At 35.5% G+C, this 12244-nt stretch overlaps 1 protein-coding gene across 2 annotated transcripts; it reads left to right on the forward strand.

Moving 5' to 3' along the window:
* The first annotated feature begins 711 nt into the window (after positions 1-711).
* LOC117787420 lies at positions 712-9194 on the forward strand. 2 transcript variants are annotated; one of them, XM_034625951.1, is made up of 7 exons: positions 712-932; positions 992-1095; positions 1152-1223; positions 3759-4398; positions 4458-5058; positions 6631-6817; positions 8756-9194. In XM_034625951.1, exons 1-7 carry the CDS (start codon positions 842-844, stop codon positions 9107-9109), a joined length of 2049 nt encoding a protein of 682 aa, XP_034481842.1. In that variant the 5' UTR covers positions 712-841; the 3' UTR covers positions 9110-9194. The 2 variants fall into 2 exon arrangements, with proteins under 2 accessions (XP_034481842.1, XP_034481833.1); XM_034625942.1 differs by having other exon boundaries at positions 713-932; positions 8753-9194.
* The last annotated feature ends 3050 nt before the right edge of the window (positions 9195-12244 follow it).

Raw genomic sequence — 12244 nt, forward strand, 5'->3', positions numbered from 1 at the left:
AAGTAAAATGTAATTCCAAAATATCTTCTCTATTTATGGGTCAATCGCTTTGAAATTTTCTGGGTCGTTTAATAGACTTACTTTCCACCTGATTGTTCAGTTAAGGAGTGATATCTTAAAAATTGAGCCTGTAAATCATTTTGTGCAATTTGTGGGCGAAGGGGGCGTGGCATCCAAAACTGGAAAAAAAACTTGGTATTCACAAACCTGCATTCCAAATTTGAAGTCTCTAGCACTTATAGTATCTGAGATCAACGCGTTCAAACAGACGGACATACAGACGGACAGGGCTAGATCGACTCGGCTGTTGATCCTGATCAGGAATATATACACTTTATGGGGTCTGCCACCCCTCCTTCTGCCTGTTACAAACATTCTGCCACACACATTATACTCTTTTTTGGCTTGGATAAAAGAAATTTCAGTCAAATGAATAGGTTTTCTGTGAAAAACCTCCATTTTGAGGACCTCGACAAGACAAGTCGAAGTCAAGTCAAGTGTTAAAAGTGCTGGACTAAGTGCACCCGTCTTAAATATGATTATATTGACAAATAAAAAAGAAAAACTTAAAAAAATTTTTACGAAATAACCGTTACTGGGGTTTGGCCGCGACCAAACGTAATTAGGTTTGCGGTCGTATAACAAAATTGTTTGATCAATACTTCATTGAGAAATTGGATTTATTTGTTCAGCATAAGCAAATAGTTGATTATAAATTCAGCTTTCAAGCTACATTATGCTAGATTTTATTAAAAGTTTGGCCAAATTATCGAAATTATTATATTAAACATTTGGATTTTAAATTGCACATGTATGGGTTTGAATATAAATCGAAAAGACAATGGCCAAGAGAGGAGCAGCACAACAGTTACAGACTGAAGTTAAAACCGACGAAGAATTGGAAAAGTTCTTAGCTCGTCCTGGATTGCTGAGTAATTAATTATTGTTGTTTAATGCTGTTTGGGTAAGCAAACATCTAATCACCTTACAGTTTTGGAAGTGTATTCAGAATGGTGTGGCCCATGTCTTGGAGTCCTTGGTACCCTGCGTAGAATTAAACTCGAAATAGGAGGCGAAAACTTACATCTGGCAATAGTATGTACTAGTTGAACACAAAAAAATCTAATAAATAATTTTAATTTTAACTATAGTGCAGAGCGGACACTATAACGGCCTTAAAGCGGTTTTACAAGAGAAGTGAACCTACTTGGCTATTTGCAACAGTAAGCATAAAGAAATGTTCCTTATATCGTAAAGTGAACGATTCTTGACTCTACTTAATAGCCTGTACTCATTACAAAAATTACCTATAATTCCCTAAATTTAAAAGTGCCGTCTGACGAGCGGGTTTTTTAACGGCATATTGCATCACAACCTGTTCCTGAATATTCCGTACCCTTTTAAAACATATTTTCGCCCCCTTTATCGCCCACAAATCGAAATAGAAAATTTTATATTTAAATTATAAAAACAAATTAAAAGCTAGTGACACCAATCTTGGTATGTAGCTTCCTCTGTATTGCAGGCAGATCAAGCTTGTTTCTTTTTTCGATCAAACTACTATATCATACTTATAGCGCCCATAGGAACAATCGGTCGTAAATCAAGTTTAAGTATGAAAAACTTTAGAATATGCATTTAAGTTAGTCTTATACATCCTTACCGAAGTTGCTTCAAATCGGACCACTATATCATATAGCTGTCATAGGTACAATTGGTCGTAAGTCAAGTCTTAGTATGAACAACTATTTTGTTTTATGAGATATCATAACCAAACTTATAGAATATGCATTTAAGTAAGTCTTATACATCCTTACCGAAGTTGGTTAAAATCGAACCCCTATATTATATAGCTGTCATAGGAACAATCGGTCGTAAATCAAGTTTTACTGTGAACAACTTTTTTGTTTCAAATTGGACCACTATAACTATCATAGGACCGATCGGTCCAATATTAAGTCTTAGTATGAATAGTAGATTATGCTCGACTGTAGCAACGCGAGCGAAGCGAGCAGGGGGCGGAGCCCCTAGTTTTCTTTATAATTAAAGAAAAAATGTTTTTGAATATGAAAAAAACTCAACAAATAAATTTATATATTTTACTATCTGCCTGCATTAATGATAAAGAAACAATGTCAAAAGCAATTGCAAATATTTCTGATATTCCATAAAAAAACTGCTCAAAAAGTAATTTTCATGTACAAAGAAGCTCACCCTTCTTGCGCACAGTGCACAATGCCAATTTTGTTTTTATTAATTTATATATTTATTTAAAAATGTTATATTAAGGCCTGTTCCGGTTTTCACTTTCGACAAGATTTGTCGGAAATACTTTTCGTATTGAATTCACTTTGAGTTGTCGAATTTAAGTCCAATTAAGTGATAAAATATAATCTTAAAATGTTAAGCCTAAATGCAACGTGAAAAATTACATTTGAAATCCGACAAAATAGGAAGTGAAAACCGGAACATGCTTGATTAAACTGAATTTTGTTCGCCACAAAATTGGATATAAAAAATTATGGGGCTATAAATTGCTTTCGTCACTAGACTTTTACCTCGTGTAGTTAGGTATGGATTTAGAGAGTGTTAGCGGTTATATTGTATTCTACGATGAATTCTAGAAGAGTGAAATTTTTCACTAGGCAACAGATAGAGGCGGTTTTTTTTTTTTTTAAATTGAATTTTAAACATAAGCACTTTTGTCAAGTTTCAAAAAAAAAAGTTAGTTTTGCATTAACTATAAAATTCAATTGAAAAGAGCCCGCCGACTTATTCTTATCTCTAATCATCATAAATCGCTCTCTATTTGTGTTTTTAATTTTTTTTGTTTTAGAGATAAGTAACACCTAACAGACAGTTACCAATATATGAAATAGTTATAGCTTCTCTTTATAGATAGATTGATTATAGACTCATGCTTTCTTGGGCAATTCTTCTTTGAACTCATCGCAGATTACGAATTTCATAGCCGCTTTGTGCATTTTTATTACTCCATACAAATTGACCCACTATAAAAGACATCAAGTTCAGCTTACACATAAATTGCCATCTTGATGATGTATGCTAATCGGATAATAAACATAGAAGTTATTAATCAAAAAATGCCAATATTGTTTGTTGTATTTTCTTAAATTGTATGATTTTAATACGAACTTTTATTTTCTGAATTTTGTTCAAAGTCTGAAATAAAATCACGATAATGGAAAACTATGATCCTCAGATCGTGGAGTAAAATGGTTACAATAACCAAAGGTTTTTTTTCCAAAATCGCTAAAGTACGTTTTACTTAAAATTGCCAAAGCAGGCAACAAAAAAATTAAAGAAAACAAATTTTATCGAGAAAGCTTCAAAACAGAGCCACTAGATAGCATAGAAACAGACGGATATCGTTAAACCGACTCAGCTTGTCAAGCTGATCAAGAATATTCATGTGGTCTACGATGCCCCCTATCATGAGTTTCACATTTCGTAACATAATTATAATACCATCTTAATGAATATAAACAATCAATATATCGGTCATGTCTGTAGATTCTGTTTTTTTTTTTTTTTTTTTTTGAAAATGGTGAGGTGTTAGTTGTATCGTCTTTTGACGATTCCCTGATAAGCTAGCGAATTTTTACTAGATTGAACTGTCTTCTACAGTGGTGTATGTATGTACGAATATAACTTGTACACTTTTGTCTTTCGTGCAAGGTATTTCCCATTCTATCAATCTCAAATAGAGCACCCTTACTTATATTGTCTCGTACTAGGGTGGAAAAGCTGTTAGTATTTTCTATGGCTCTGATGCTCCAAAATTAGTTGCTGTAATCATAAGAGAACTGGAAAAGACATTACAAAACGCATCTCGGCCAACGTACCAGATAGGAGATCTACAGCCCATTGAGGCGGAAGTTTTAAGGATCAAAACAGAAGCAATTAAAAAGGCTGAACGAATTGAACATGAAAAGCAAGAGAAGAAGAGAATTGATTACCTGAACCGTTGTACGGATGTAATAATGGAAAACTTACCGGATATAGGTGTGACGGTTTTTGGGCCACAAGTATCGCGGGATATGTTTAAAAAACTTTCAGAGCCAGCCGAGCATCTTAAAATGCAATGTAAAGATCGAAAGTATCTCGAAGTTTTTGCAAAAGACTTTGAAATTATTAATTACTCTTGCAAAAATCCATTATCCGATGATGTTATCGATCAATTGGATGGCAAAGAATTACTTGTGTGTTTCTGGAAAATAGATGAGGCCTCTGGTCCTATAACGCATGTGCTGTCTACATACGCACATGAGCTAACAAAGGAAAGAGTTGCCCCTCCAGATGACGAAATTAATGTACCACATCCTATAGCACCCATCATATCGCCAATTAAAGTCAAATTCGAGGTTGAAATAGAAGGTAAGTTTCCAAAACTTTAAACATTTTTGGTACGGTTCCTATTTTATTTTTTTTTACAGATGGTGAAGTATGGGTGGAAGAAATTAGCTCAGAAGAGGAGGCAAGAAAGTTAGCCGAGAGAAAAGCTGCTGAAAAATCGAAATCGGCTACTCACTTGCAAGATGAATCCCGTCCAAAGGACCAGGAAGGAGCTGAGGATGATGACGAAGAGGAAGCAAGTGAAGAAGAAGAGGCTATGCAGGCTGTACAGCCGGCATTCCCTAACATGGCTTTGGATATCGATTTGGGTCTTGATGATAATATTGTCAGTGAAGAAGAGATGGTGGAAGAAGAGGAAGAACCACCTAAGCCTTTGACACGTATCAAGCGTGTCAAAATCCCACCCATATGGGTTGCCAACAATCGTCGCACTCATGCTGCCTTGATCTATGTGTTCTTCCGTAGCCAAACCAGCGGATTTTTACCACCCGATCCACCACCAGAGCCACCTCACGTTGTAATGGCATTCGAAGCATTTAAGCGAGATGATGTAATGGAAGTTGTGGAAGCGAGCAAAGAAGATGTACCTCAATATGGATTCTTCACTAATGACACTCCAGGAGAGGCTAAATTAATAACGAATTCTATATACAAATACGATAAATTAGAGGAACCTTCATCGTAAGTTACCGCTCATTACGAACACTTAATATAATAAACAAGGGCGTACGCAGGATGAAAACTAGGGGGTGGTACAAAAAAGTTTTGTAGTATGTATTTTTATACCCTGTGCGGATATATTAAGTTTCTATACCCTGTGTGGGTATTTTAAGTTCTTATACCCCATGAGGGTATATTAAGTTCGTAAGATACATGTAACAGGCAGATAAAGACGTGGCAGACCATATAAATATATATTCTAGTTGAGCATCAGCAGCCAAGTCGATATACCCATATCCGTCTGCCCTTAGGAACCAAAATATAACATAGATGAAAAGAGCTAGGCGCATCAAATTTGAAACGTAGACTTCATGTAGTTTCATGCAGATCGGGTTTTTTTTACAATTTTGCCACGGGATTGTAGTTCGCGAAAATGACTATTAATAATATTTGGTGGTGTGTTTTCAATACTGGATAGTGTCTGCCTGTGTCTTACACATTCTGAACAAATTTTGTTCGAATTGGCCGACTATATCATATCTTCCAAAAAAAACCTCTTTGCAAGGTACTACTGTCGGCAAAAAGGACCGGGAAATTAGAATTTTAAAAACTTTGGGATTCCGATTGGAACAAATGTTTATACTTTTAGGTTGGCACTACTGTCATTAACATCTGTGCAAAATTATACGTTAAAATATTCATTAATTAAGTTAAGAAATGTGCATTTGGCGAAAAAAAACTCTCAATTTTATGGAAAAACAGCGCCGCGTGAAAGTGTGTGAAACAATGCCTTCTGACTATCGCGTCAAAGTTGCTCAAAAATGAGGGTCATGTTGACAGTTTTTTTCGATTGTCGTGGGGTAGCTCAATTTGAATTTCTTCCAACCTGGCAAACTGTCAACAAGGAATATTATTTGAGCGTTATGCATCGTTTTCGCGAAGCTATGCGTAATAAGAGGCCAGAACTATGGGCTGACACAACGATCATGCGCCCTCTCATCATTCCCTTGTTCTTCGTGGCCATTTTGCCAAAAACTTTACCAGTATTGTCCCGCAGTCAGCGTATTCAGCTGATTTAGCTCCGGGTGACTTCTGGCTATTATCTTAGTTCAAAAGTTTACTCCGTTTTGAGTCGATTAAGGAGATTCAACGTGAATCGGCACGTGTTGTGAAGGCCATTCCTGGAAGTGTCTTTTTGGCATGCATTGAGGATTGGGAAAAACGTTGGCATACGTGCATAATATCGAGAGAGAATTTCTTTGAAGGGGAGGAAATTATTTTGAAAGAAAAACCCAAACTTTTTGATTTATAAATAAATTCCCGGTACTTTTTGCCCACAATAGTAAAAGTCGAGTGGCGAGTGTCATTCCATGCCCCAAAATTTCTGATATAAAATTTTGTGACGAACAATATTCAATTATATATATAAATTTAAAACAAAAACAAATAAAATTAAATTAATAAATAATTATTATTATGTAAGCACCGACGATACCTGCGTTCGCCCTCGATTAAAATTGTTTATTCCCAAAAAGAAGATTATGTTTTATGATTTAAAGTTATTGAGAACATTTCACTTACTTTATTTTGCAGGAGCGATAGAATTGTGCTTAAGGTTAACAAAGTTCAATCGTATACTATGCTATCATTGGTGCAATTCGAGCCCACTTACTGTAGTAATAATGTTACGTCCGGTCGCATGGATGCACTCAAATTCTTCCCAGAGGATTATAAGACCGATGAAGAAATACCACCGGATGCGCAGAAAAAGCAAAAGAAGGTAAACCTCTACTGCATTATTACTTATTTTATAAATGTATAGTCTTATTAAGTATATATTGATACATACATATATACAATCCGGCGACAAAACAAAAACTCACCTGCAGTAGGAGTGGAAATTAGGCAATTTTTGCAAACACACATGAGCCAAGTAGATAGGTGTGGAGTGGGTACACTTAACAGGCAATATCTTTCCAATACGATATGTAGCGTATACAAAATTTTTCTTTTTCCCTGTAAAATAGAGTTGTTTTTTTTTTTTTAAAGTCGCAGAACAAATATTTCAAGTTTTATTATGGAAAATAGGTCCGAAAAAGTTTCTGAAAGCTATCATTATATCTTGATGAAACTTGGAACAGTTTTGTCTTTTTGCTGCAGGCGGGGAAAATGTTAGATATATATTTTTTCGGTATACAGTATGGTGGAAACAGTATAAACTTTTATTTTTATTTTTAAAATTCATCTTAACTCTTGTTTTTCGATCGAAAAGATTATAAAATCACTGCGGGCGGCAGTTTGCGCTTGTGAAGAAAGCAGCACGAAGAGTGCGAAAGGCGACTAGCAATATATACAGCTAACAATAAAAATTTGCTACGACTCACAGTGGGAGATTGTCTGATTTTTCTGTAAAAAAATCATATCTTTTGAACCAATGAATTTATTTCAAAACTCTAAGAAGCATTTGATAAAACTTGAGCTTTAAAATGAGTCTTTGCACTGCGTGATAGGACCACTGGTTGATTCAGGGCTTTCGGTCAAAGTTCAAAAATATTTTCAGTACATATTTTACATGTAAAATTAAAACAAAAACCAATTTTTTTTGCACAAAATATATATTTCATTCTTTTTTCATCTTTTTAACAACATTTTATTATTATTAAACAAAAAAGAAAACAATAGAAAAACAAAACCGATAGAAAAATGTATTTATTCACTTAACAGGTAATATCTTCCAAACCCCTCAACCAAAATTTAAGTTACATATACCAAAAAAAGCAAACCGTACAGCAACAGACTCAAATTTATTAAAAAAAACTTTAGAGCCGTTTTGTCAGAAATCGCCAAAATGGAAGCTAAAAAACTTTATTTCACCTGTAAAATGTTACCTGAGTACTTTAGAAATAAAGTTTAAGGTTACGCATAAAATCCCGCAAACACACCTTTTTAATGATATATAGAACATATCTGTAGCTTCTATGGTTTGGAAACTGTTGAGGTTTCAATTTGACCGGGACTTAGCGATTTCCCGCTAAACTAGCGGTTTTTTTCAAAAAGTCGTAGAACAAACATTTCTAGACTTTTGAAAAGGAATGAATCACCATCATTATATCTAAGCTTTTTAAGCGCTTTGATACAAACAGACAAACAAACAAACTGACTTCTTATTATTAAAAATTTAGTTATCCTTTGAACCAGTTGTCGGATGTGGGTCATAGAAGTATCAATCGATGCGTATTTCTGATAAGAATTTTTAAAAACAAAAATGTTTATCAAAAAGCCCCAGCGGCTCCATAAGCTGATATCATATACATTTTTCCCCTCCAACTTACACCCCCGTATCTCATGACCCAGGTGAACTAGAAAAAGTTGTAGTATGCCATTTTGTAAGTTAGGTTTAGTCCTAACTCGATCGGTATATAATCGATCTGATCAGACAGTCATAGCAAATTTTCCAACTTAGCTGTATATATTGTAAGTCGCTTTTCGCACCCTTCGTGATGCTTTCGTCAATAACGCGAACTGTCGTCCGCAGTGATAAGAGTTATTTTTCAATTATTTTTATAAAAATCAACTTTTAAATTTTATTTAATAATTTGTATTTTAAAAATTATATATGTTATGTTCCCTGATATTTCATCTTCGACATTTCGATGATATCGAATAATTTAAGTATATATGTAAATGTATATTTTTATTTCATATTATTCTAAAGAAGAAGAAGACTCAAGACGCAAGCGGAGTAGATGAATCACCTAAGCTGTCCACTGAGACTGCAAAATCCATTGATATAGCTGCTGGTGACGAAAACACGGAAGACTCACCCAAAGCCCTAGAAGGTGAAGCACAGACGCCCGAAGTCCAAGCAGGCGAGACGCTAATAACTGAATCTCCAACTGTTGCTGATCCGTCTGCTGTACCTACAGAGGGTGCACCAGCAGCTGGCGATGGAACTGACACACAGGAACCACCAAAGGAAGAAATTAATGCCGATCTAATAGAAGCACCTGCTGTTGATGGCGCTGCGGCAGCAACTCCCGCAGCGCCAACCGATCCGGCTCCAATGGAATAGTTCGTTCGACACACTTTCATATGTATAAAAACTTCAGTGACCCAAACTGTAAAGAAATACATGCCTATGGTCGTCTACAAAAAAATTGTCTTTCATTAAGCGCTTTCGCTCTTGAAATTTAAAAACTGGGGGGCTTCGCCCCCTGTAAGCTGCGCTCGCCAACAGCGGCTGATTTCGCTCGTGGTGCTACAGTCGAGCTTACTCGACTGTCAGAGATCCCGTACTTACTTTGGAAAGAGCTAAGACTGGTAAAAACCAACATAAGGGGGCTTCGCTCGCGGTGGATGCGGTTATGCCGTTTGGTACCCTCTTTATGATGCCGTAACCTTCTTACGGGTAAGACCGTCTGTAGACGGTCATCCGTTTTTAAAATATTAATAGAAAACTAATAAATACTTATTTTCGAATATATTTATTATATATTAAAAATTGATTTTCTGACGATTAAAAAAATGTATGATTATTTTCCGATGAATCATTATTTTACAGAATTTTGTTAAACATTGAAATTGTGGAAAATACCAAATTTAATTATGACCAAATAAATTACAATTTCAATCGCCAAAAAAAATATATCGACTAAGTCTATCGATTTGTGAATTAGACTGCTAGTAGGTTATATTATTCTCTTAAAGTCTTCTTAAAATGCTATAAACTGAAGACCGCCTGGAAACGGTTCTGTTGGTTTGAGCGGAAAAAAATATCGCCGTTCGCTTGCATCACAAGGGAATAACGCACGCGACTTGTAACGATAAGTTTTGTCATTTCTTGCTTCTAAAGTTCTTCTGAATTGGTAATCACTAATATAACTATAAATATGCAATTTACTTAAATTTAAGTGTCTATTATTTATAAAATATATTAATTTATAAGCAATTTTAAATGAACAATTGCTCGAGATGATTGATTTTGTAGAAGTGATGATAAGCTTAGCAGTTATAATAGTGATGGGACTCCGATTATGTTGTCGACAACATGCAATCTAGAGACCCAGACTATTCCAAAGCCATTAGAAAATTGAAAAATTTTTGAAAATGATATTTCCGATGCATTCCTTTGAGATTTAAGCCTCTCATTCAATGCTTCCAAAGACACCCGGACTACACTTTCACCTAAAGAGTTGTTGCTATACCCATCGATATAGAAGAACTATCCTCGTCAACAACTGCATGCTTCAAGTCTTTATAAAGCATCCGATCTAAATAGCCAACACTTGAGCCAACTGGCCCTCAAATCCAGCCTACTTCTTGCCGAGTTCTGCTCCAAGATTCCAGGAGTTATTATAAATTCGATATTGTGGAAAGATAACAAGTGCGGTTTAGATACCAATCTATATATATATGTTAGGATATCACCACTCCTCAGAGCCGATCCCAATGAGGAAAAAGCTAAAGCACTGCATTATGGTAGGATGCAGGAGCTATATATAGAAATCAGTTTCCCCCAACTAAATAACGAATGCAATACTCACATTGGAAGGAGTCCCTTTGATGGACGGCCTTATGGGCAGTTACAATCCAAGGATGAAGATAGGAAACATAAAGAAAGCTATTCTACTACATGATGAGTGGCTTTTCTATCATTTCGTGAACATGAATACCACTAATTCAAACAAATTATACAGGTTGGTTCTTGTATAGAAAGTTTCCGATTCAGAGTGTGTGATCGGAGAGCAGCTAAAGCATGCAGAGTTCCTTACAAAAATAGCAGCAGGACTTGTTTCCCTCAAGGAAATGACATGCAATGACTTGTCCGGCCTAGCAATCACTGGAAACGAGCTGTTCATCTGATATCAGATAATGATATGATAATGCAAATCATTTTTCAATTTGGCTGGATAAAAAGGAAAAATATGCATATATTTAGAATTTTGGTGGAAGTTAATGCTCAGTTTATACAAATCAGTCTCCCAAAATTTTTTTTGAGAAAACCATTACAAAAATAAATATATTTTAAGACATCTTACTTTAAAAAAAACCTGTAAGTAGGGATTTTCCACATCTTACATAGTTACGGACAACTCAAGCAATTGTTCATTTAAAATTGCTTACAAATTGATATATTTTATAATAATTATTTAAATTTTAGTAAATGGCATATTATTATAATTATATTAGTGATTACTAAACCAAAAAAAACTTTAGATGCAATGAATAGCAAAAGTTATCGCCAAAAGTCGCGTGCGATACCCCCTTGTGATGCAAGCGAACGGCCATATTTTTTCATGCTCAAGCCGACAAGACCGTCTACAAACGGTCTTCAGTATTTTGCACCTGACGGTCGTTCCAACCAACGGAAAATTATGAAATTTAAAACTTAAGCTTGTTTAACCTATATCTATTTATAAAATAAATATCAACTTGATTAAATGACTATATCGATTTTGCCTGTTAGAGGGTTAATTTCTGTCTGTTTTTTTTACTTCCAACAAAACGACAGCTTTGGCGCCGCCTGCGTCGTTTTTGTTGGTCGTCTTGGCAAGTTCAATTTCGGCTATGGCCAACTTTTCTTGATTCGCCTGATCGTTGATCTTGTCGTCATCTGAATCCTCATCAGGTGGAGCTTCTTCTCGCACTTTGGCTGACACCGCATTAGGGCGTGCTGCCATAGCTGCCACCCTTGGTAAACCAAGAACGTCTAGCCAATTCCGCAATTGCGAACTTGAATAATCATCTGCGTTAGCTTTTTTAAATTTGTTTAAGATGGACTTGTGTAGGTTTTTGTTTTCTGTAGGCACTTTGGATAATAATCCCACTTCTGAAATTGGTGGCCAGTATATTATCACTGCGGACGTTAGTTCGCGCTAGTGACGAAAGCAGTACGAAGGGTGCGAAAGGCACCTAACAATATATACAGCTAATATTAACAATTTGCTAAGACTGTCCGATCAGATCGGGTTGTATACCGATCGAAAGGTTTAGTCCAAACTAACAAAATGGCGTACTAAAACTTTTTCTAGCTCACCTGAATCATGAGATAAGGGGGTGTAAGTGGGAGGGGAAAAATGTAAATGATTGCAGCTAATGGGGGCGTTGGAGCCTTTTGTTAACATTTTTTATTTTTTTTATTGATATCTCGATCAACCGAATCCCACATAATTATATTTGAAATTTATAGTGGACTTCTCAAACTGAG

This window comes from Drosophila innubila, chromosome X, assembly GCF_004354385.1.
Source record: "Drosophila innubila isolate TH190305 chromosome X, UK_Dinn_1.0, whole genome shotgun sequence".
Classification (NCBI taxonomy): Eukaryota; Metazoa; Arthropoda; class Insecta; order Diptera; family Drosophilidae; genus Drosophila; species Drosophila innubila.